At 37.9% G+C, this 26973-nt stretch overlaps 2 protein-coding genes across 2 annotated transcripts; both read left to right on the top strand.

Moving 5' to 3' along the window:
• Positions 1-1341: 1341 nt before the first annotated feature.
• On the top strand, positions 1342-10427 carry LOC135084614 (prostamide/prostaglandin F synthase-like). Its single transcript, XM_063979384.1, has 7 exons — positions 1342-1522; positions 3849-3944; positions 5196-5304; positions 6010-6138; positions 7182-7315; positions 7621-7695; positions 8632-10427. Exons 1-7 carry the CDS (start codon positions 1358-1360, stop codon positions 8647-8649), a joined length of 726 nt encoding a protein of 241 aa, XP_063835454.1. The 5' UTR covers positions 1342-1357; the 3' UTR covers positions 8650-10427.
• Positions 10428-15647: 5220 nt separating this feature from the next.
• LOC135084655 (uncharacterized) lies at positions 15648-19518 on the top strand. The gene is made up of 5 exons (XM_063979430.1): positions 15648-15688; positions 18147-18269; positions 18709-18975; positions 19100-19134; positions 19386-19518. Exons 1-5 carry the CDS (start codon positions 15686-15688, stop codon positions 19516-19518), a joined length of 561 nt encoding a protein of 186 aa, XP_063835500.1. The 5' UTR covers positions 15648-15685.
• Positions 19519-26973: the final 7455 nt, after the last annotated feature.

Raw genomic sequence — 26973 nt, 5'->3', positions numbered from 1 at the left:
CGTACTGCATTCGCAAAGTCATCGAATGATAACGTGTGACTCGATTCAAAAAATAATTAATTCCGATAAAACTGATATTTTGTTAAATGGCAATGCCAGATTTTGTATGGAAAGTGGCGTCTTTTTTTTTTCGCGCGGCCATCGATCAAACTTTGTTTTTTGATTACAAAATAGTGTAATAAACCAAACTTACTATGGCATGTATACCTCTAAACTCAGTCTGAACTGAGTTACGAGCATTAGAAGTTTGATGATTTTCATACTAGATTTGCTTTTTGTGCGCAAGTTTTGTAAGAAATTGCAACAAAATATTGCGCTATTTTTTTATTGCGCTGATTCTGCTCCATACTGATGTCTGGAGCCTTTAATGGATGGTATTGTTTGTTTACACATACAATCTCACTAGTTTGTTGCAATTTCTTACAAAACTTTGCGCGCAAAAAGCAAATCTAGTATGAAAATCATCAAACTTCTAATGCTTGTAACTCAGTTCAGACTGAGTTTAGAGGTATACATGTCATAGTAAGTTTGATTTATTACACTATTTTGTAATCAAAAAACAAAGTTTGGTCGATGGCCGCGCGAAAAAAAAAAGACGCCAATTTCCGGCATTGTCTTTTATAGCTAGTCTGACTGTGGATTAAAATAATTATGTAGTGGTAGACGTTATTCTACAATTCTACATTATTAATTTGCAAATAATATTTTTGTTGTGCCTAATGTTTATGAAAGTAATGATCGTTATTCCATTATGTTAAATAGTACTACTAGTAATTCATACTTAATTCCATACTTTTAAATATCCTAGTAAGTAAATGACCTACTTTCATAAAATAAAGACTATTTTACTCAAGCTTTTTATTTTTAATAAATGTAAAAATGCGTAGTTTTGCCAATACGTTTTTTTTTCATAAAGCTAAGTCAGGTACCTAGTTGAAGATATTTCTAAACGACAAAATCTCGGGCGTCGTATACATAGTAGTAATAGTGTATACTGCGATCACTGACCTAACTTCTTGATTTGTATATTTCGACGTTATACAGTGCACTCTGTCTTCCGCGATCACTGATATTACTTGTTTTATAATTCTTCTTCTGCTACTTTATTTTAATTAATTACATATTTGTTACTCGTTGCTGTTAATTACAATTCTCAATCCGTAAATAATTTCTTCTCTCTACCGTGTTCGTACTACTGTCCTCGTAAAATCATCGTATCCGATTGTTGTAATCGGATTACATGAACATCACTCGACCATGTATGTCCATTTGGACATATCGGAATGGCACGCTTTGACTAGCAACTTGCTGTATCTACTCTATTCCATATCTGTGCGTATTGCCTGTTGGATTGCGAATGTTTTTATTTTCTTTCTCGTCATTTCCCGTTCATTTCTTTAGCGGCAGTCGCTTGCGAAGTTTAGTTTTTGTATATTCAACGATCAACAGAAGTGTATCGAAGATGTCCATCGATATTAATGCAATCGGCGCCCAAAAAGTGAAGAGCGTCGCCAATGGAGAGGTACTTTCAATTTAATTCTTTTCATAAACTTTCCTTTTTTTGTTTCTAATCTAGATCTAATTGTGTGATAAATTGATAAGTTCGAATTTTCTAGTCTAAATGCTAGCTCAGATAACTCTAATCGCAAGTGGGATGTGAAAACCGGCTTAACCACTTATGTATAACGTTTGTATGAACTATTTCACTCCTTGTAGGTATTATGCATTAATTAGCAATTCAAGTCGAGCGTGAACTGAGATTAGGAGTACAAATGCAGTAATTAACAGTATATGATGCATCTTTCCTTGTTACATCTGTGTGAGTTGTATGAGATGACAGTACTTGTAAGTAAACATCTTAGGATAGTGTGTGTGGGATTGCAGCTATGCTTTGTCACAAAGAACTTATTAGAAACTACTGGAAAAATAAAAGCAAACAAGGATGTTGTTTGAGTGTTGTATTTGATGACTTTAAGGTTTGCCGATGTCCTAATTACTTCTTCATATGGATAAAGGGAGGTTCATAAATTAATTTCACAATAAAACTTAAACAAAATATCCACATTTTAGCTATAGGCAGTGGTCATCTTTTACGCCAATTGCAGAACTCAAAACGAATTTCGTCATATTGCATGAAATCAACAACATCATTAGTCATGTTTCTACAGTGTTGTTACTTCATTGTCCGTTTCAAACCAACGAACCATTTGTATACTTTATTGCACAACATTTACGTTTGAATGTTTTCTGTATTTTTTCTGTTCAATTGAGATCAAATGCAAATTAAAGCTTTCTGTTTAAACAAACCTGTTTTATACCTTTTAAAGGAATATGTATTATGCAAACATCGGACATTTGCATTGATATGATGTATGTAAATAATGTATAAAAGAAATTATAAAAACATTCCGTCCATACATATACGACTTTCAGATAACACCAATTGATCATGTTATTGCTTTTCTTATATTTATTGCTGTCACCTTTCTCAAGTAACGTTGATAAGAAGATATTTATGGTGTCAATGTTTTTCTCCTAGCTAGATAAAAGGCTTTATAGCAAAGATAAATCCTATAGTAACAAGTTAAATAACTGTTTTATTTAACCCTTTATATGGCAGTGGGAATATATTTCCCACTATATTTTGAACTTTGTTCCCTTGTCTTAGCATCCAAAAAACAATGAAAAATAAGGGTTAAAGATAAATGACATCTAGAAATAATGTAGCCCATAATGTTCTAATTTTAAGTACATAATGGATGTAATAAAATGTTGAGTATTGTTGTATTGAGCTTGAAACTGTAATTTAAACACAGTAAATATTTTTCTTATATTTAGGCAATACATATGTATGTATTTCAGAGACTTCGCCAAATAGAACGCTACCTAGCGCGCGCTAATGTTAGCTTGACGTCGCGCTATAGCGCCGAATTGTTTTGGCAGAATGTGGAATGTGGATACTTTAATGTCAAACAGGGCTGGAGTTAGGACGCCGCGACAGTGTACTGCTGTTAATGATTGTCACTTTACTTTTTTTAAAAAGGATTTTGTCAAATATTTTTTTCATACAATAACTATAGATCAGGGTGGATAAAAATCACGATTTTTTTATTTTAATCAAAAAAATCAGATTTTTTTAAAAAAAATCACGATTTTTTTGATTAATTTTATTTTTTTGATTTTTATTAGGTTCTGCGAAATACATTTTTATTTACGTAGAATTGATGTATGGAGCAGGCAACACCGCCAAAAAAAGTTAATTATGTGGTTATCTGAAAAATCGCAAATGTGATTGTATGGAAAAATTAAATTTTTCAGATTCTCCATACAAAACGACAATTTCATACATTAACACCTAATATTAACATTGTTTTCGAACATTACAGTTGATTAATATTAACTCCCAGCCTTTCATTAATTCCATTTTCGGTCATTGATTTAAATCAATGATTTTTATTAAAAAAATCATGTAATAAAAATCGTGATTTAAATCAACTTGATTTAAATCATGCAACCCTGCTATAGATCGTTTTATCCACGAAGACGCGCCTCACCATTCTTCCGCTAATGTTTAAGAGTGTTATCGGTACACGCTAAATCATCCATGAGTGCACACGCACACTACAATAATGACGCTCGGATTGCTCGGATCAAACTCCGTGCACCCCGCGCTTCCCTCGACCAAAAATTGGTGGGGCGCGTCTTCGTGGATGAAATGATCTATACATACACACACAGCTCAAAATAATCATTTTTTAACTGAAACCCAAAATCTTTTACAGTAAACAACATGTAAGTTTAAAACCCCTAATACTTATAGCTTATGTCTGGACTGTGTTTTGTTTCAGGTGAAAGAGCTGAAGAGTTTCTGGGAGGACCAAAACGTGGCCGTCATCTTCTTCCGTCGCTGGGGATGCATGTTCTGCAGGCTGTGGGCTAAAGAGGTCATTATTAGTGATGGGCCGACTATGGTCTTTGCCGACTAACCGACTAGCCGACTAATCGGTTTTCAAATTGCCGACTAGTCGGCCGACTAATCGGCAATGCCGATCATTCTAATACCTACTTGTCCAAAGAATAATATCTAGATTTCTCAAAGAAAAAAGAATATCTAGATTATCTTAAGAGATAAATATAGGTAACTTCTTAAGAAATGAGATTTTTTAATATGATAAAAAATAAAAAGCAACATTACAATCACCTAACAGTACCTGAGGTAGATGTCATAATTTTCGACGGCGGAGGGGTCAGAGGAGGTGACAATAATTATGATCGCCTCCTGCTGGGTTAGGATGCGCGCCCTGATATTATTCTTACTTGTCGACGTCAAAATGTATGGGCAAAATTGCGCTTATCTCGGCACGCATCCTAGGCCCACTGATTCCTCTCCACCCTCCACGGCGATGGTCAGCGAGCTGGGGACGTGGGGGTACCCCCGCCTGCAGAGCACGGACTAACCACCGTCAGATAAGCAGGGCCCACCCAGCAGGGGCTATTATTTATGTGGGTATTCCTCATCCTTCCGATGAGAGGAGCCCCACATAATCTACCACTTCCCCGCAGGATAGGTATGCAATTCCATGTATATTTTCCCAAAAAAAAAGTCATAATTTTTATATGGAGAAATTACATAAACTTTACACATTTGATGATTTCATGGTAATTTTAACTAATCTTAACTTTGTATGAATTTAGACTGATTGCCAAAATTCTAAATCTGGTGAAACCACTTTTTACTGATTTTTGCAGTCGAAAGTGGTTTAGAGAAACGCCCTTGGTCTACCCCATAATCATCTTGGTGATTATGAGTTTTATTTCATTCATATATTTAATTTGTAATGCGCCGATTATAATCGGCATATTTTGCCGAATAGTCGTCACTAGTCGGCCGACTACAAATGATGCCGAATAGTCGGCTTTCCCGACTAGTCGGCGACTAGTCGGCCCATCTCTAGTCATTATATTTATTGTAATTATTTCAATATGAGTATTGAGCAGTGGACCGACGATCTCATAAAGGTAGCAGAAAGGCGCTGGATGGAGACCGCTACCAATCGGTCATTATGAATATTGAGGGAGGCCTATGTTCAGCAGTGGCCATAAGATATGGCTGAAATGATGATGATGATTGAGCGGTGGACTGACAATCTCGTAAAGGACCCATGTGGTTAATGCTACTTTTTCCTGTATTACAGCTTGGAGAGATAGCCCCCATTCTGTCCAAGCATAACATCAAGCTGGTCGGCATCGGTGTCGAGGAGGCCGGCTCCAAGGAATTCGTTGACGGGAAATTCTTCGATGGAGGTAACATACATTTTACAATTTGTACGAATTTTCATAAGAACCATAAGACGATGGATGAACGAATTGAATTTCGCGATGCTAATGTGACACAACGCATTTTCGACCCGATCAGAAATGAGGAAATCCGTAGGAGAATCAAAGTACCTACCGGTTATAGCCCCCCGAATTGCCAAACTTAAGTGGCAATAAGAGGAGCACAGCTAGAACTGACAGCCGTTTGGGTTGAAAAGTTCTTGAGTAGCAACCACGGACCGGAAAACGTAATTTAGGCAAGCCTCCAACCAAACGATCTAGTGAAGGTATTTTCTTTCTTTTTTTTTATGCATGGCAAGGCAGGTATTTGAGGTTGCGGGAAGTGTACCAAAAAATCTTTGAAAGAGGCCTTTGTCCAGCAGTGGACGTTACTTAATGAAACGAACAAGCGTTTTAGCATCACATTATCCATTTCGTTCGTTTCAGCCAAATGACGTCCACTGCTGGACAAAGGCATCTCCCAAGGTTTTCCACGATGAACGGTCCTGCGCTGCCCGCAACCAGGCTCCTCCCGTGACCTTAAACAGATCGTCGGTCCACATAATAGGAGGCTTACCCACGCTACGTCTTCCAGCCCGTGGTCGCCACTCGAGAATTTTTCTGCCCCAATGGCCATCGTCTCTACGAGCTATGTGCCATCCATTTATAACATATGTATTTCATCCATTACAGACCTGTACTACGTAGAGAACATCGCGACGTACCAGCAACTCGGCTTCAAGCGGTTCAACCTCGTCACGATCCTCACGTCCCTGCTGTGGAAGCAGTCACGCGAGGCCATTGCTAAAGGCCGCAGCATGGGTAAGCTCAAGAAACGTATTCCTGAAATGTGCCTTAATAATGGGTACTTAACTATACTAGACTGCGGGTGTCTATGGGCGACGGTAATCACTTACCATCAGGTGATCCGTTTGCTCGTTTGCCTCCTGTCACATAAAAAAAAACTTTTCTTGCAAATAATTTTGTCATATTGTTAGTAATTAGAAAACACAAATGTTTTCGGGATTTAAACCGCGACCTTCTGTATGCAGAAGCTGGAATACTATGGTAATCCAGAACGAGAACCACCAATAAATTGCCCCGTCCAAGAATCGAACCAGGACCTTTAAACTGCGCATCTGCTAACACACCAATTAAGTGAAAATAGCAAAAAATTGACTAGTAGATAACTTTGGGGGAGGCCTAAGTTGAGCAGTGGACGTCCTGTGGCTGAAATGATGATGAAAACCTCCAGAAAGTAACCAAATACCAACCGCAGGTTTGGAAACCGATCTAATCGGCGACGGGTTACAAAATGGCGGCTGCGTGCTATTTCAAAATGGCCGCCTAATGCATCACTACGTGCAGAACTGTCCGACCGAACGGATGTGCAACATTGAACTGCTTGAGGTTTCATTTACGTGTATTTCTTGACCGACTGCAGCAAAGATGGGTTTTTAATCTCAAAAGATGGATTTTTAATCTCAAAAGGTGGGGTTTTAATCTAAAAAGATGGGATTTTAATTTTTTTTAAATGGGTTTTCAATCTCAAAAATGGGTTTTGAATCTCAAAAAGTGCATTTTGAATCTCAAAAGATGCGTTTTAATCTCAAAAGATGGGGTTTGAATATCAAAAGATGGGTTTTTAATCCCAAAAGATGCGTTTTGAATATCAAAAGATGCGTTTTAATCTCAAAAGATGGGGGTTTAATATCAAAAGATGGATTTTTAATCTCAAAGGTTGGGTTTTTAATCTCAAAAATGAGTTTCGAATCTCATAAAACGGATTTTTAATCTCAAAAGATGGGTTTGCTGTGGTCGTAATGTCGTATAGTGTTGTAATTAGTATGTATTTTTGTAATTAGGCCTCGGGGGTGATTTGAAGGGTGATTGGGTGCAGACAGGTGGGGCACTGATGATGGAAAAGGGGGGAAAGGTGCTCCATCACTTCGCACAGCAAGGGCCGGGGGAGCATATGTCCAATTTGGACATTTTGAAGGTAGGTAGATAAGCCCCCGTGATAGTGTTGCCAGTTTTTTAAATTGGTGTAGCTAGTTTAAAAAAAAATATTGTTAATCAAGAGTTATTTGCTTGAATGGGTTTAAGTGCTTATTTTGTTGTTTACGTGAAAATTTAATATCATTTGTATAAATGAAAATTTAATGACTTTTTTTTCGTGTTAAAAAACTAGCGTCATAAAAAGAATAGCTTCACAACAAGAACAATTGATTAATTGACCACTATAGTTTATTTGAATACGGTAAGAGGTCGAATATGTATGAAATTCAATGTTTTTTATTTCAGACGTTTGGTCTTGAGAACGAGTACAACCCTGAGACGATGGCTAACAAGAAACCTGAGGAAAGGGGAGAGTGCAATGTACGTATTTAACTATGTTACATAGGGAGCATTCGCTTGCGAGCGTTCGTTCGCGAGCGTATACGCGCGAGCCGAATTCGCGAAGCGTATGCTCCTGTTAATAATTATTTCATTAAATTAATGGCAAGACACAGATATGTTGTCACATTTTAAAAGGTTTTCGTTCATAGTTTTAGCTACGTACTTGGTCTATTTATTGGTATTATTAATTTTTTGACACGGGCATAAATATTTAAAAACACTAGTAATTCGTGATTCCTCTCTAAATCACTTATATTTCCTATCCGTTATATCTCGTCCAAGTACAATCAAATTCAAGTATTTGTTTGCCTAATTTAGGCTAAACATAATCATAAATATTTAGATTTGGATCTTATGCCTTTATAAGGCAGTGGGAATATAGTTCCCACCACATTTTGATTGTCTTAAGGTCCAAAAACAATGAAAAATTGGTTTATGTTATGAATGTTAAAGGGTTAAGACTAGTTACTTATTATTTATTTATTTATTTATTTATACTTCAATGCCAAAAATATTAACATTAGGCGAACTTAACCCACTTGTTACGGAATTCACTTTTTCTATCACTTACCTTAAATCAGTCATGATAAATTTATCTCAAAACAATCGCTCCAAAACTTTATAGTTATTTACGTCAGTGTACTTATAAGAGTAGTACTGCGACACACCTCATCTTTCAAATGTTGCACATAAAAATAGTTTACACTACCCACATTAGTAAAAATATTTATGTAAAAACTAGCGTTCTTTTAAAAGAACGCTAGTAACAAGTGGGTTGCCATAAGGCATATTAGCGCTCTAAATGGCTAAATATTTGCTTGTGTCAGAAGTGTAACGGTCTATACCTTTAATAAACCCCAAAAACAAAGTAGTTAGCCCAAACTAACCCTGGCATCACACCTGTCCGCTTTCCAGACAGAGGCTGCGCCCTAAGGAATGGCTGAGGACACTGGAGCGCCACTCTCTGGCCCCTATACACACGATATGGACAGAGCGGCGTTGCAAGCATAGCAAGGTGTAGCAGTATAGTCGACGTGGTGAGGTTCGTTGCTGGTTTCACACGGTATTTTAGACTTTTGGCTTTGGAATTTTAATTATTTTTTGCTAGAGGTGCCCGCGGTTTTGCCCGCGTGAAATTATTGTCACAGATCGTTATAAATTATAGCCTATTATGTTATTCTGAGTTATATTCAATATACTGTAAAGTTTGATCAAAATCCGTTCCGTAGTTTTCGCGTGAAAGAATAACAAACATGCAACCAGAGTCTGGATTGCAGACATCCACACAAACTTTATTAGTACGGCACTTAAACTCACAGGATTTTGTCTTCCAAATTATTACATTATCAGTATGTGGGACACTTAAAAACGTCGCAAATGTAGCTTGTCCTACTAACTTCGGGACAACATATCGAATGGTGCTGAAAATGGTGGAAGAAAATCAGTTAAAAACATTTTTTTGGTCTAAAAATCTAAGAAAAGTTATTTAGTTTTCAAGACCAAAATGAGGAATTATTCTAGAGGAAATGGTAATAGTGGGAACTATGTTCCCATTACCATGTAAAGGGTTAACGGTCTTCCGACTACTGTTTGAAACCAGCAACGGAATTGAATCGTACTGTTTTTTTTTTATATCGTAAGTTTTGTATTAATATTTTGATGTTTTTATACAATTTATTGAAATTCTAGCGTTAATTTATGGGTGTGGTGATATTGGTAGTGTAAGGCTGTGGCTTGATTGCAAGAGTTCTGTTTAAATAGGTTACGATACGATTAAAACTAACGTCTGATGTCTCTATCGACACCATCAATATAAAACAATATAATCTTCTCGTAGTACATAACCCTGCAGTCATTATAGTCTCGAATAAATAGACATATCAACGCTTGTAGTCAGGCCGCGGCTTTTATGGACTGATTAAACTTGGGTAATAAAAAACTGTGTTATATCACCGTTTTTACTAAATACTTTTTGTCTCTCACTAGTACAGTTAAAACGGATTATGTAGAAAAGAGACAGCATTCGTTCCTGAATCACTGCTATAACACAGTTTTCTTTTTTTTATTAATAAGTATTTTTCTTTAAAACCTTGGCCTTATTTGACACTTGGCCCTATTTTCCTTTTTAGGTAAGTGTAAAATTTAAATTGCCAAGTATTTTTTCAAATGGTTGAACCATTAACGAAATTAAATTTAAATTAAATTTAAATTGTTCTTAATGTTATTGGGTTTAAAAATTGTTATTCCAGTTGCTTTATTCTTATATTGGGGTTAAAAAATTGTTATTCGGTAGAATTAAAAAACGTTATTTATAATATACAGTTTATTCTTAAATGTCTATATCGTATGCTTGTGATATGTAAATTCAAGTTAATGTGAAACATAAATATATTTAATGTTTACAATTTACTTACTTACTTCGAACATATACTTAGTTTAAAACATTCCAAAAGCGATTGATTTATTTTATACTTATTTGTTTTTATTATTTTGTAACTGGCAACCACACGAGAGAACATTTTGTATACTGGCAACACTGGATCATCTTCTGGTCTTAAATTTCACAGTTACATCGTTTTCTTTTTTTAAACAAGTATAATATTAAATCAATTGATTCCATGACAATATATCCTACGTAATTAAAATTATAATGTAAATGATTACATAACATTATGAGCACAACAAGTAATAAAGGCTTGATATTTACAAAATGTTTTATTATTTAAAATAAATTGCAATCACACGTCATTCGCGAATATAAATTATAACAAACCAAACACACAATTTTAACAAAATTAATTTAATAATAGTAGTACTTAAAATTAGTTAACATATTTTTAATTAATTGAGTACTGTGGTTTACTATCCCCAGTTTTTTTGGTCAAAGAACAGCGAGCGTAATTCGGGTACAGAAGGTACACTTTGTCATCAGCCGCGTCACAGTATATTATATCGTTGACAATGTCAAACACCATTCTGAACACCACAGTACCCACGTCAAACATACCTAATTCTATCAACAAATCACGCGGATAATCTAGGTAATACAACGTTCTAGTGTTAGCGTCCAAAAAGTGGGCGTTATCATTTTTGTCAGTGGACAAAGAATAAAGAATTTTACTGAACAGACACGGTTTGGTCGCCCCCTTTTTCAACCTATAAACTAAATAGTCGCTCGTAAAATAAATATCATCGAATTTGTCCACTATAAAATCATCAATGACATAATCTGTCAAAGCAGAAATGCACACTGTACGATTACCATCAATATAATGCAATCCCTGTTTTTGGTATTCAGAAAAATACAACTTATCCTTAAATTGCATGTGCCAGATAGTTTTGCTGAAATGAGCGAATCGTTCAGTTTGTTTCGTCATCGTACTGTACTTGTAAATGCCTTTAGTTCCAGAGAAATACACTTCTCCTGTGTGTTGGTTAATGGCTCGTGCGAAAGAGTATGCGACAGGCAAAGTATTCATCTTCAGATTATCAAAATTGAGGTCCACTACTGCTGTATAGTCTGTGTTTCTTATGTCTTTGTAATGGAGATGCAGCAAGTTGTCCATACGATCTATGGCGATCTGACCCGACAGTTGGGCGCCTTCGAAAACCTTCTTTCGGGTGTAGCACACATGGTCGAAACACGCGTGGCAAACGGCTGAAGCTGGTGCCAAAAACGTCGTTATTAGCGACAGTGTTATTATTGCTGATTTCATTTTAAATCTGGAAAATAAAGGGTATTAATAAATCTCAGACCTAAATTGGCTATAAGTGAATAAATAATGAATAGGCAGAATATCGTTCGCCAATTTTATCTTTCAAACAAATGGGCCTTCTATAAATAATATATTCGGTGTAGGTAGGTATTTATTCTCACACTAACGTATCTAATCTACCTTGACCTACCTCACACGGGCGTCATAGACAATACAAAAACCTACAAAATACAGGGTGGAATTTTGTAATGCCACCTGGAGGGAAAATACTCTTAATACTGTAGATAGGAAATTTTACTGAAAGGAAACATTCCTTTATTTGTGAAAAGAAAGATATTCGAATTTTTTTCGAAAATTCACTACCATACAATACCATAAAATTTTCTGTACCTACATAATAAAAAAAAACTTAAGATTTCATGGTTATCCTTTCATTTGATTTATCAAGTTTGTTAGAGAGATTTTATCCTTATACTTAACCCTAATGATCAATGTAATAAATATACAGGATGTAATTTTTAACAGATTTTAGTTTGTTCGATTCCCGGGAGTGGCAAGCAAATTTTTGGAAATATTTGAATGCAGTTCTATTTCTTTTCAAAAATAAAGGAATGTTTTCTTTGAGAAAAAAATTCTATCTACAATATTAAGAGTACTTTCCCTCCAGGTGGCATTACAAAATTCCACCCTGTATAATATCGTTACAATACAATGTTTTCAAGACAATAGTATTTCTCCGTAACACTGGAAACAGTGGAATAGTAATAATTGTATACCTACTTTAAAATAAATGTGAATCTAAGTAAGATAAATAGGTATTAATAAATAAGTTCCAATGAAACTGCAAGTTATGGGGCATGATAAAATTAAATAACAGAATGACGCAGAAAATCTTATCGAAGTGGACGGTCAGTCTTTCTTGAATAAAAAATATTGTTTTTCGGACTTAATTCTGGATAAAATGGTAATAATAAGAGTTATTTTTAGACCAAAAATTAATACCTACTCATTAGGTAGAACCATTTCTTTTTCAATAACATAGGTACTTAGGTAGGTACTTTAAAGAGTTACAATTACTTAGGTAGGTTATGTACTTACTTGTACTTGAAATTATTTCATAAGCCACCACTGGTGAAACACTACAAAAATGCTGCAAAATTTAGTCGTGATATTTGAAAACTTAAATAATTTTCACAATTAAATCACTCGAAACTCAAACACAACTAGTAGAAGTAAATATTTGGAGCCAAATACGACTCGTCTCGTGCTCAGACAATACGTATTGAATTATCGCATATTGTTTACAAACTTTTTATCAACGACGTCGGGATATTAAATCATCCATTAATTTATCTTTTTCAGCTTAAATATGTGGTTAAAACCGATAGGGGAGATCGAGGAGATTTGTAACAGAGGTTAGTTATAACAAAGCCGATTTCTCTTCACCTATGTCAGTTAGCGAGCTGGTAATTTCACGCAAACAGATCACTACTTAACTCGATAAATGTCATAGGTTGAGAGAAATTGACTTTGTTACAACTCACCTCTGTTACAACTCCTCGGTCTCCCCTAATTATATTTGCTGTCATGCAAAATCTATTGGTTTATACCGAATCCTTTCCATTCCAAGAGTTTGAAAGCGTCTTCTAATGCAGTGAAAAGTTTCGGACAAATAACATCTCCCTGCCTTACACCTCGCTGTAGTGGAATCGTCCTCGTGCTCTGCTCTTGTAATAGGACCAACATGGTGGCGTTTCCCTACAAGCACTTCAGCACCTCCATTTACTGAAACTATACAGCACCGTTGGAGATACTGCAAACTGCGTAGGTTTCGATCAAATCGAAGGCCTTCTCATAGTCCACGAACGCCAAGCATAGTGACAAGTTATACTACTCAGTCTTCTGTATAACCTGTCGCAGCGTATGGATGTGGTCTATGGTACCAAAACCTTTTCAGAAACCGGCTTGTTCGGGAGGCTGGAAGTCATCTAAACTACGCACGAGACGATTCGTGATGACCCTCGAAAACAGCTTGTAGACAGGGCTCAGAAGCGAGATGGGTCTGTAATACTTCAGTAAGGTGTTATCTCCTTTCTTGAAGAAGAGCATCTATTATGCCTCCATGATGCATTCGAGGTATGATGAAACTTTGCAAAGTTTTGCATCAGAACCAGCAGAAAAATATGGGTTCCTTGTCAGGACTACGGAACCCTAAAAAGCAGTTTATCGCTAAAAAGCATTCATCAATATTATGACCTTGTTATTTTTAACAATTACAACTTAGGTACTCGTATTATCACTCGATGACTGTGTCAATGCAGTTAAGATAAAAATAAAAGTTATTGTCGAAGGTCATTGTAAGTAAGTAGATATCAGTAAAAACATAAACATTGTCTTTTGTCGGTCACACTGAGTGAGTAGGTCACACCTACATAATAATATTAATCTTTCCATCATCATCATCATTTCAGTCATAGGATGCTCACAGGCCTCTCCCAATGATTTCCAGATTGGCCTGCATCCAGCGTTTTCCTACAACCTCTATGTATAAGACCATAATGTCCACCTTGTGGGTGGACGTCACACGCTGCGCTTACATGGTACATGGCCTCCATTCCAGTCCTTACCACTGCTTGCACCACTTGCTTGCTGCCTTGTCTAGCAGTGGACGTCATTTGGCTGAAACAAACGAACGAACCTACTTGGTAAGTTAAAATATGAAGACCCGGAGGAAACAACAACAAAACTGAAACAGGTAGAATTTTACTAATCAATCATATTGTCAGAGACCATAGTCAATATGCAGGATTGCTTTTATAGCAGTTGCCATCACTAGTATAATTGCTAATGCTAGGGGGTATCCTCGGACCCCATAGTAATGCAGCTTGCAGACCAAGAGCCTTAGCTCTTAAGACACATGATGTGGCTAAGGTAAGTAGTTGTGTGCATGCAAACTATGCAAAGAGTATGGAAAACGGCGTCAGCCGGCATAAACATTATCACGAGAGATTGCTTCCTGAAAATTTGGGAACTGTTTGAAAAGTAACATACCTACTCGTACATTTTTAAATAAGTGTGACTGTGTGAGATAACGTATTGAGTATTTTACAACACGATATTCGGGTGTAGTGTAAACATGCGGATGCACATTAAACGTGGGAGTTAGGCAGGCTGCACACACGCTACAAAATAGTGCAAAACAAAACATTAAAAATAAAAATACTTAATACATCAAATTCCAACCCATCTGGCCAGCGTGGGGAGTGTAAGCCAAATCCTCCATTTGCCTTTGCAAATTAGAGGGTCATGCTCCTGCAGTGGAGACTAATACCCGTTTTCACCATCAATCCCTAATTTTTAAGTGACCCCTATGGTAACAAACACATATAAGGAATTTTGTTTTCAAATGGGTCTCTTAAAAATTAAGGATTGATGGTGAAAACGGGCATATGTGACCTGATGATGATGATGATACGTCAAATCTTTCGCTTGTCTCTGATAAACTACCGTTATGCTCCTGCAAGAGAGACTAATGATCTGATGATGAAATGCTCCGTAGTCAGGGCCTGATCTACCATTATGGCATTTTTTGGGCTACAGTCCAGGGCCCCGTGGATTCAAGGGGGCAATTCTAGTCAAGTCAAAGTAAAAAATAGACGGTTAGTAATGCAAAACAGCCCCCTAAACTCACGGTCCGGCCCTGTCTGTAGTAATTTTTGCAGATTTTGAATATGTGCACTAACTGCCTCTGTGGTCTAGTGGTAAGATCACCTGACCCGGACTCAGAGGTCCCCGTTTTGTGGTAGCGGTTACTCTGTGTGATTAATTTCCCTCAGTTGAGATGGAGAACAGGACCTTCCCTGGAAGGTATATCGATTTCTTGATTTCTTAGAATACAATGAGAATGTATTCTGTTGGCCGTCAAGCTGTGAAGCGGGACTCGAACCCACTCAGTTGGAAGAGCAGTCGCCCGGCAAGCGGAAGGTCGTGGGTTCGAGTCCCGCCTTAGGAGTTCGATTTTTTCAAGTTGTTTATTTGAAATTTAGTTTGAGAAGCGACTCAATTCGCTAATTTAATAAATTTTAATAACGAATGAGAATATTTTTCTCTACCAAGACAAAGTCGCACCGTATGCCGAGGGCCTAAACTACATGTTTTACAAACAAACCAACGAGATGAGTTTCGTTGTATTGTTTAACTTTTAGCGTGTAATCGATCTGCCCGCTTTAGTTCGCGCGGACGAGCTGGGTCTAATGGTGAGAAACATTTTTATTATAAGACCAGGCGTCAGCTAAATATAAAGGTAAGTAATGCTTACTTATTTATTACCTAATCAGTGTTATCAATCTACCATTAGTACCTACCTACCTAAACACCTAAGTGACGTTTTTCACCTGGACAAATTAAGTACCTAAACCTTCCTAATGAATCACTTTATCTATTGGTGAAAACCGCATGAAAATCCGTTCAGTAGCTTGTCAGCTTATCACGAACTGACAGCAGACACGGCGCACGGCTTCGGACTTTCTTTTATAATTATGTAGAGACAATACAAGATTTTTTCCTTATGTGACTGATACCTCTGATACCGATTCCTCCAAATTCTCCAAATAAGCTATTAAACTCTTTATAAGTTAGTCGTGAAAAAGACCTAAAATCCTATCAAATACAGCTCATATTTGAACAGGCTGCTCACGCCTGGCGCCTACCTGCAGTGGAATGCATATTTGCAATTGTGATGGGTGGCTGACGTGTGAATTGATATCAAATACTCATCATTGCGAATAGCCAGGGGTATATTCAGGTTCTATTAGGGCCCTACATAGGGTCGGACCGTGAGTTTAGGGGCCCTGGACTAATACTACCTAGGGGCCCACCTTTTACCATTCAAAGTATAGAAAAAAATGAGACAGTTAAAAATTTGATTTGACTTAGCTGGGGGGCCCCTTGAATACACGTGGCACTGGGCTAAAGCCCAAAAAGCCATATGGTAGATGGGAATCTGGCCGTGTTCTTACATTTAACAATTTGCAGCAATACAAAAGCGATTCAGTCGCGATGCAGCTTCGATACAGCCGCAAGATGATAACCTTTACACGCGATACTAAAAGCAGCGATACAATCGCGATGCAGCCGCGTAAAACGCGCATTTTTGTATCGTTGAAAAAAGTTACAATGTGTAGGCTAACTTAAGGTCTATATTAAAATTTGCGCTCACTAGTTGGCGCTACTGGCGCAACCGCTAAGGGCTTCGTTCGTTGTTAAAAAAGACGTCCACTACTGGACAAAGGTTTCCCCCAAAGATTTCCACAACGTTCCTGTGTTGCCCACATCCAAGCGCTTCTCCCAACATTCACCAGATCGTCGGTCCTTTAAGTAAGTACTAATAGGACCTTATCTTACTCGTTGATTGATATCAAATCGGTGTGCGCACTTTCATGTTCAAACGATTAAACCATCGACCAAAAAAGTATTTCTTGAGCCCATTTTCTACTCCATCCATTCGTATGAAAATTCTACATAATTAAGTGTAGGATTTCTCATTTTCCCCCGAGAACACGGCCCTGTATTTACGTACGTACACCTATTACATATTACCACCCCGCTCATGCTCATAGGGTATTATGATATCTAGCGAACGATTGAGTAGTTAGATAGAGTTTAGCATTTGGATGTTGATTTATAAATGTATAAAATACTAGAGAACTAAAGAACGCCAGTCTTGCTCTTCTGGAGTGCTCAGCAAGGTTCTGGAGTGGAGGTCACGTACCGGAAAACGCAGCGTGAGACGTCCACCCACAAGGTGGACCAATGACATCATAAAGGTAGCAGGAAGGCGCTGTACGCAGGCCGCTATTACCAACCGGACAGCATGGAAAGCATTGGGGGAGGCCTATGTTCAGCAGTGGACGTCCTATGGCTGAGATGATGATGATGATGATAGTCTTGCTCTTTGTATGAACGATGCATCGTATTTATACAATCGTATTTTTTTGCATGGCCTGTGTAAGTAATTCGTTCATAAGTGCCACTTGTGGTCTAAACTGAATAAATATTTTTGATTTTTATTTTTTGATTTTTAATAAATAGAAAGTCATAATAACTCTATTAAAATTCGGGTAAGTACCTACCTAGTAAGATTAAACGTGTTATTTATTTGCATAAGTTTGAGTAGGTAGGTACTGTTATCGAATGTTTTTGCCATGAAGCAAAGCAGACTTTTATAAACAGGTTAATCTATGAACTTAATTAACAAGATAATTAGAATAATTACGAGAAGATTTTGTGCAATTTCTCAATAATTTATCTTTGAAATAGATTCAGAATGGCTTAATTATGCAAAGGTGACCTGATCTACTGTGACCTTAAACAGAATAGGGATCTCGAGGGACTTATAGTAAGGACCTTGTGATCCGAGGAACGCGGGTTCGACCCCCGTTAGCGGTAGACATACTGTGGTGAATCCACTCGTAACACAAGCATTTCAGCTTCCTACGAGGGGTTAACATGATTATTAGTCATTTGTATTCACAAATTCCTAATTTATTCTTTTAAAAAAATAGTCCTGCAGTCGACAGCGGATATTCGTCCAAGCAAGGGATCCAACTAATTACCCTCAAATCTTTAATTTGGGAATCTTGCCGTTATGGTCTACTTATTGTCGCTTTCATTCATTGATCTGTTACAAACAGTTGGTTTATTATATTATTACAGTCTATGAAGCACGCTACCCATCATCAAGTCAGTCAGAGTTCGGCCACCCATCTGGTTATGGTGCTCATAGCGGCGTTGGAGGTGGCCCACGCTAGGCCTTGCTACGAGGGAGGTGATTTTGAGGTATTTATTACAAAAATCAGGTAATTTTTTACACAGAAAGAAAGAGTAGATGGCAGGTAGTTTCTACTGTAGAGCAAGACCCTCGCAATATTAGAGGCTAGAGGCAAATAGAAGGATTTGACCCTCACTTTCTACTTTAGTCAGTCGGGTTGTGTGGTAGATATTTAAATACAAAAATGCGAATTGCTAGCAATTTTTCTGGAGTACCGAGTGGGCTCACCACAATAGTCGAGCGGCGGCGATGGGATTCGAACCACAGCGTTCCTCGGATCTCGAGTCGGCCAGTCCGACCAATTCACCGTTGGGCTATCGTGGCTATGAATGATCAAGTCAAGGACTGAATAGGTCTCTTCCTTGCTCTGATTTATCAGGTCAAATGGCTCAACTTTGATCAAATGATTTACCATCGTCCCATAAACATCTATTTTCCTTTTTCCAGTTATGTTTCCTATCCAAAGCGGCTATCAACGAAGACGCGTTTCCAGACTTCAGGGAACAGTTCAGGCCAGACCGAGCCGAAGCGAGAACGAGACAGAAATACGACTTTATCTTTGGAAGGAGAGAGATAAGGGATATCTTCGAGGACTACCACAAGAACTGCACGGGGTGTGATGATGACGTCGACGTGGCTGATAGAGAGGACCACGTCACTCAGTATTTGTCGGAGCTGATGGTGAATACGGATAGTGAGATCACTAGTTTACAGGTACATGACAGAAAATGGAAATAGTCTAGCTAAAGGCAATTCTGTAAAAAAAATATTTCAAAAATCTAACGAACTTATGAAAAAAAAAAACGTTTTACAGCAAATGCTCTTGTATTGGTTTCAGGCGAGTGACGTTGAAGAAACACGGGACGAATCAGGGTAAGCGTTGATCAGATTGTTATTTTTAAACTTCAAAAAGAAGGGTAAACAACCCTTAATTTACGGAATATAACCCCTTCACCTCCTATTCGTAAAAAAATATTTTCATTTATTTTTCAGTGAAATTATTTTTTAGAGAAAGTGACCAAACATAATTATAACTTTACCAGTTATAAGTGCTAAATCGGTGTTATGATGACACTGTTTTAATTCTTGAGTAATATTGTGTAGTATTTTGTCACTCTTTTCAGGGGAAAAGAAGATGGCTACTTCGCGTTTTTGACAGGGGAAGAGAAGGTCTTCGAAGTTGAAGGGATTTGGTCGGAACCTGCGAAGACGATCGTGGAAGAAAGCGAACTGCTCAATTATAATGCATTTTATTGAAAATACAACATAGTGTAATAACAAAGCTCTTTTATGTATTTTCCAACTAGCGGCCGCCCGCGACTTCTACGCGTGGATCCCGTTTTACCCTCTTAGGCTGGGTTGCACCATCTTACTTTAACTTTGACAAACGTCAAAATCTGTCAAACTCCATACAAAAACCACAGGTAATCGTCGTAGTTACCGTAAAAGTTAGGTGGTGCAACTCAGCCTTAGTGTTTGAATTTCGCGAAATCCCGTCTTAGTGAGCACCTACGTTCTAAAAGGAACCCTCATGCAAAATTTGAGACTCATAGCACTTGTAGATTTCGTAATGAGTGAGTCAGTCAGTGACCTTCTCAATTTGTGAAGTAACCTACGATTACCTACTTGGATATGTTTGTTAGGTGCCGTGTGGTTCCGACAGAATGCTCCGCACTCCCACTCTTCCCGTGGATATCGTATTCCTGAGGTACAGTCGACAGAATGGTCCTTTGTTATTTTCTAAATAAATCATACTTATCTAGTGTCATATTTTGTCGCTCACTTTAATAAGGTACTATATATCCTGTATGGCAGGTACGTCTTATTACCTACCCTACCTAGGTAGTCCTTTAAACATTAATCCTGAAATACTGCTGCAGTAAGTACTTATTTGCTCATTAAAAATATGAGAATATTTTACTGACTGGCCAAATTGAACTAGACTTCTCACGCAAAAATAGGTACTTACTGCCAAATTAAAATTAACTACCCTATAAATGTTCTTTCTAGCCAGGATTTAACGATATATCTAGAAGTTAGAAATCCATTTCATAATCAATATTTCTTTCCACAAACTACACACCATTAATAACTTAATAGCATACTGCATACCAATAAAGTCATAAAACTTCTAAGATTTTATATAGTTTCGAGACAAGCATCCTTCGTTTCTTGGTACCAGAAGGATTAGCAAATAATAGGCTAAAACGTTAGTCTAATGCCAAAGTCACTCTGTCTTTCTGTTTGTTACATTTCACGAGTTACGTACGAGTAAGTAGGTAAGGATACAGGATTTTGATAGCTATAGAAATAAGTTGAATTTGGGAACACACACTTTTTTGGCAACAAAGTCAAGAGAGTGAATTATTTTGGTTCTTTAGGAATTTTAAAGGTTTTACATTTATATTTGTATTAAGGAAGTCGTCATTTCTGGACTTCACTATTCATAATTTTTCATCATCATCATCATCAGGACATTTTGAACTCCACTACAGAAGTCTCTCTATTTTACCACAGGCAAATGGCGGATTTGGCTTACACTCCCTACGCTGCCGCGCTGCAGCTGGTCAAACGGATTAGGGTAGGAAAATTATTTAGGCTGGGTTACATCATCTTACTTTCGTTCGTTCGTTTCAGCCGGGAGACGTCCACTGCTGGACAAAGGCCTCCCCCCACGATTTCCACAAAGACCGGTCCTGCGCCGCTCGCATCCAGGCACCTCCCGCGACCTTCATCAGATCATCGGCCCACCTAGTGGGAGGCCTGCCCACGCTACGTCTTCCGGCTCGTGGTCGCCACTCAAGAACTTTCCTGCCCCAGCGGCCATCAGCTCTACGAGCTATGTTCCCCGCCCATTGCCATCTTACTTTAACTATAACAAACGTCAAGTCTATCAAACTCCATACAAAAACTCCGGTTACGGTTAAAGAAGTGGTGCAACTCAGCCTTAATCTTAAGAAATCAAGGAAAAAGAATGAAGATGTTAGTTTAAATTTTACGACCTTGCCTGATCAAAAGAATCAAAGTCAAAGTCAAAATTTCTTTATTTGTAGGTATAGATTTTTTAAATAGTAACTTACAAATCGTCAAAGATTTTGCTCTTAAGGAGCCTCTACATGTATCATAATATTTTTACCCTACCAGCGCTTCGAGACCAACATTTGGCAACTTTGCTGAGAAGAAGCGCTCGCCGCTCTCCCTGTGATAGATAAAAATGCAAATAAAGCCGCAAGCATAAGCTAGTTCTAGCACACAGCCAATATGCCACTTAAGCTCTCCATACTAGTTTATGCCTAAAACAGGAGATCCTTTAACCTTCACAGATTAAATACTACATGGGCCTCATGCCAAATAGCACAATGAATGGGCTTGGAACACCGCCAGCGCTGGTTTGTATGAAACTACCTTCATATCAAGCTTTTGTTCTGATTAGGTAATTAGCCGACGTATTAGCACCATAAGGCTAGCTTATTAGGGAAATAACTCCAGTTGGATTACTGCATTGTGTATGGAAAGAGCTTGGGTCTTAGTTGACCTGCTGCAGTTTACTGATGTAAAGTCTATGTTTCTATAGTTTGCAATGAAGTGAGTTGTTTTTGAAGTTTTGCTTTTGAAATGTGTTAAGTAATTTTGCCTGCAGATACCTAACAATCTGGCGCCAGATGGGATTTCGAGTTTGATTTCTGTTGGTAGCAATTTTCGTAACCAAGTACATAGGTACTTATGTAGTAAGTATAGTTATAAAGCTCTACTTAGTCATTTTACTCGACTGCGCCAGAAGGAGGGTTATGTTTTTATGTGTTTTTTAAGCGCTATACTCTATAAAGTATTTAGAAAACATCTATACAGACAGAGCATGTTCATTCATGCGTATACATAAAATTAAATAATACTGTACGTATGTCGAACTACTCCCAAATCGGTTATAATAAATAAAAATGTAGCGCTAAATATGTTGCTAGGCACAAAACTCGACAACAGCTGGACCAATTTGCTTAAAATATTATCTCTAGGAACTTCTCTTGATAATTTTTTCCTGGAATCATTTCAAATTCGGGGCAAACTGAATGTTTTTAATATTTTTTATAAGGACAGGAATACAGGATGTCTGTTGGGTATGCTAGAAATATTCGTTTAGGTCCATGGAAATTCCCTTGACTCTTTTTACGAAGAGAAAAATTAGAAAAAATCATGGAATCATTTCAAATAAGTAACAAATTACAGAATTTAGATATTTTTTAAAGGTACACGTCCACTGTCTGAATGCTGGCATTACACTCTTTCTATGTTCTTCTCATTAATTTCGTTGCGGGTCCAGTGATGATTGACCTTGACTGGTTGGGTTTTTAGACAAGCTGTAGATCCTGACTACACAGGAGTTGCAGGTGGGAACGAGAGGTGGGAATAGTCTCGAATGTGAAATCGTACAAAGAAAACTAAAATTTCGTGCCGTGCGTGCGGTGATTCCAGCGCTGGCCAAAAAGATATTTGGCTAAGCCAGCGGTTCCCAAACTTAGGTATTTTGTCTACTGCCCACTTTGAGAATAAATTCTTTTGAGCGCCCCCATTAAATTTCAAGAGTCAAATGCTCAGTCGGTGTCTAAGAGTCCTCCTAGTAGATGATATTATAAATCGCCTCCCAAGCCTCTACACAATGCCCCGATTTTTTCCGGGGTCTCTTACGCCCCCCTTTATGCCTGCAGCGCCCACAAGGGGGCGTTATCGCCCACTTTGGGAAAGGCTGGGCTAAGCTATAGGCCTAGCCACGGTAATACTTATGATATTATTACCGTGGCCTAGCGTTTATTGACTCAGTCGGTGCCTGAGATATGGGCACGGACGGGTGATTTTGTGACGGTCAAACGTCAGCGAGACTTCAGATTTGTATGCCCAGTCACATCTATACTTCTATACTATCTATACTAATATTATAAATGCGAAAGTAACTCTGTCTGTCGGCCTGTCTGTCTGTCTGTCTGTCACGCTTTACTGAACCGATTTTGATGAAATTTGGCATAGAGATAGTTTGAGTACCGGGAAAGGACATAGGATAGTTTTTATCCCGGTTTTTGAAACAGGGACGCGCGCGATAAAGTTTTTCTGTGACAGACAAAATTCCAGGCGGGCGAACCCGCGGGCGGAAAGCTAGTCATAAAATATGTCAATGTCACCCCTCCCGTGCCGCTCCTATAACTCAGGCACTGACTGAGTAAGCTAGACCTATAGTAAAATAGTATTTTCCCTCTAAAAACTGTCCTTCCTCACACCAAATTTAAATATCAATGGTCGAAATATTTTCGATAATTTTCCGTAATTTCCATCCGATTCTCTTTGGAGTTCGCGCACGGACCGGTATTGACCTCGACGAGCGGTGAATCGTAATCGGAACGCGACCCTAGCCGCGATTTGTGGTCCAAGGAGCTTGGAGTCGCGAAATTGTGTGTTAACGTGATTCATTGATAATTAATTTCAAGACACAAGTTCTTAATAAACTTTAATAAAAAAAGCACTTCATTCTAGGCTCTAGCCGTGAAAATTTTTTGCTCTGAAATCACCACCCTACCTTTTGACAACTCATACTATGGTGTATCAACGTGACCTATGGTAATAAATAGAACATTATTCATTTCCGAAAGGAAAGAAATGTTTTAAAATTAACAGGCCTCAATTTAGCAATCTTATTTGCTAGATATTATGTATCAGGAATAGAAAGTAGAATTAAGTAATAGATTATTAACACACACACAGCATTATGAGTAAGTATTTGTGTTAAGTAGTCCCTAGTGCCAAACAAGATACCTACCTAATGTTTTCTCCCATATTTTCACGCTATATCGCTTCCCTTTACACCACCCCCCAAAACGTTGGTCCGAATGTTACACAGTTGTTTGTAAAATAGTGTAAATCCACTAACGTTTCCACACTATTAAGATTTATACGCGTACTTGACCACAAACGGTGTTAATAGAACCATAGGCATCGAAATTAGACATTAAAATGCTACACAATAAAGTTAAGCGTAGAAGCCTCTGTCCAATAAGCCTAGTTAGTTTTCCCGCGATTTCGTACGCGTGGATCCCGTTTTACCCCCTAAGGAGTGGAGTTTCGTAAAATCCTTTCTTAGCGGATGCCTACGTCATAACATCTAACCTGCATGCCAAAGAAGAACGGTCATCTGTGACCCAGGCCCGACAGAAACGAGACATACCTCAGTTTTTTGTCATGTCTTAATTAGTTAAATTATATATTTTTTATATTCGAAATCTATGTATAACACCAAATTATTACCCTTTGTTTTTGTTCAGGCGTCATACAAAAACTAATACAAAATGCCTATTTATCACCAAAATTGGTAAATGTATGTACCTAAATAGCTGCTATGGAATGTATCTAGGTGACCTAGAGATACAGCCGGATTATACAGGGTGGAAACGAGAAGTTACAAAATCTAAAAATTCAATGTTACCAGCTTCCATAATCTGTAACCTATTATTGGTACCATTTGAAAGAGCTCGTGAAGCACTTTCAGAATCAGTAACTAGTTTTTCGGTATCTTGTATAGTTTAGAAATAATCGAGTGAGATCACTTATCGTTCCATATGTATAACCACCCTGTATAATCCGGTTGTATCTCCAGGTCACCTAGATACATTCCATAGCAGCTGTAATAGACATTTAGGTACATACGTTTACCAATTTTGGTGATAAATAGGCATTTTGTATTAGTTTTTGTATAACGCCTGAACAAAAACAAAGGGTAATATTTTGGTGTTATACATAGATTTCGAATATAAAAAATATATAATTTAACTAATTAAGACATGACAAAAAAACTGAGGTATGTCTCGTTTCTGTCGGGTCTGGGTTTTTTTTGTATGGGGCGTGACCGTTCTTCTTTCAGCCCGATCCGTCCAGTGGTTTGGGCTGTGCGTTGGTTGATAGATCACTATGTCAGTCAGTCAGTCACCTTTAAGTTATATAGGTATATTTAGATTAGCCTACTTTTAGTTGGCCGATAGTTGGGTCGGGCTGTTAAACAGTATGGAGATGTATGAAAGTGCGCACATTACACCGATTTGGTATCGGCTGATTCTTCATAAAAATTAGAATCGGGCCCAACTATCGGCCAACAAAAAATCGGTGGTCTGCGCATTGGCTTTAATGCGATAGAGTTCAACTCAAAACTCAATTAAATAAACAATTCATAAAATTGATGGAGAAGTTGGTGAACATACAAATAAATGAATTTAAAACTTCTTCCTTTGTTTGAAGTTGATTTGAGAGCAATATTACTGCCTTTTTAAACTAACTACTGAGAACCTCTGACCTGAGGTGACAGCTTTAGGAGGAAATTGTAGAGAGCCTACTGTCTGATTCTATATTATTCACATATAGGATTATTAATTCTAAATATTGAGCCCATTTAGATATTATAATACGAGGAAAGATTTGACTGTTTGTAAGGTTCTGGAACTACTGGAACGATTGATGCTACAATATACAGTACGACGAAGTTTGCCTTATGTTTTACAAATAAATAATCCAGCATTCAGAAAATAACCTTTTAAAAACAGTTCGCTGCTTTAAAAGCATGAACCCACCGCGAAAGCATTTTAATCTTTTATTTATTAAGTACTTTTTAGCCGTCGCCTTATCTCCTGTCAGTGACAACGTAGCGCTGAAAGAAAGCGCCGAATGCAGTCTTCACATTTCAAGAATTACCTCTGAAAGCGTCCATTAGGTGTTTTCATAGACAAACTAGAGCCAAAGACAGAAGATATAGAAAGCTGTAGTGGCAATGGGCAGTAGGGTGTCCCGAAATATCTTTTTTTATATTTTCGCTACACAAGACCCCTAAAAAGTTGCGTCATAAGATGTAGATTACCGTAAAAATAATTAAAAAAATATAAAATAATGTCTCAAGGGCTCTACCGGCATTTTTATGTCTCAAAAAATCACTTAATCAGCGCTTCACTGTTTGTCATCTATTCTATTTTTTTCACAATTATTTCATTTTATTTTGTAATAACAGTGGCAGTGGAACCCCAAGATATGATTTGCAGGCAATGACAAAGGCAATGGGCAGGGCACATAGTACGCAGAACTGACGGCTGATGGGGCAGCAAGCTTCTGGAGTGGAGGCCACGTACCGGAAAACGCAGCGTAGGACGTCCACCCGCAAGTTGGACAACCTTATAAAGGTAGCAGGAAGGCGCTGGATGCAGGCCGTTACCAAACGGCCATTGTGGAAATCATTGGGGGAGGCCTATGTTCAGCAGTGGACGTCCTAGGGCTGAAATGGTGATGATGATAAAGATGAGATAGAGTATGACAGTCTTCCAACAGGGAGAGAAGGCGGGAGATCGTGTGGAGAGCTGTATCAGCTTCTACAATCGATGTGAACGCTACGACGTAACCCAGGACCGCTCTGCTAAGAGCAGCGAATAAGAAGAAGTAGGTACTAGCCAAAGTTTAAAGACAGTAAATAAAATTAGGACTTGGCGAAGTTCCCAGGATGTTTGCCATTAGTGGAACCACATATGAAATCTTTATGAAAAAATAAACCTATCCTATTTAATATAAATGAAGACTGGGAATACGAAAAAACGGGGGCTCTGGGTTGACCATGAACTAGAGGGAGTCTGAAGTGTTGTGGGTCTTGGCTTAGAAAAGTAGCTCTAGGGCCCTAGGGCAGACTTCGCTATAGATCCA

This window comes from Ostrinia nubilalis, chromosome 26 (assembly GCF_963855985.1).
Source record: "Ostrinia nubilalis chromosome 26, ilOstNubi1.1, whole genome shotgun sequence".
Taxonomy (NCBI): Eukaryota; Metazoa; Arthropoda; class Insecta; order Lepidoptera; family Crambidae; genus Ostrinia; species Ostrinia nubilalis.
Note: the sequence above shows the minus strand (reverse complement) of the source record. Positions and strands in the feature narration are given on the sequence as shown.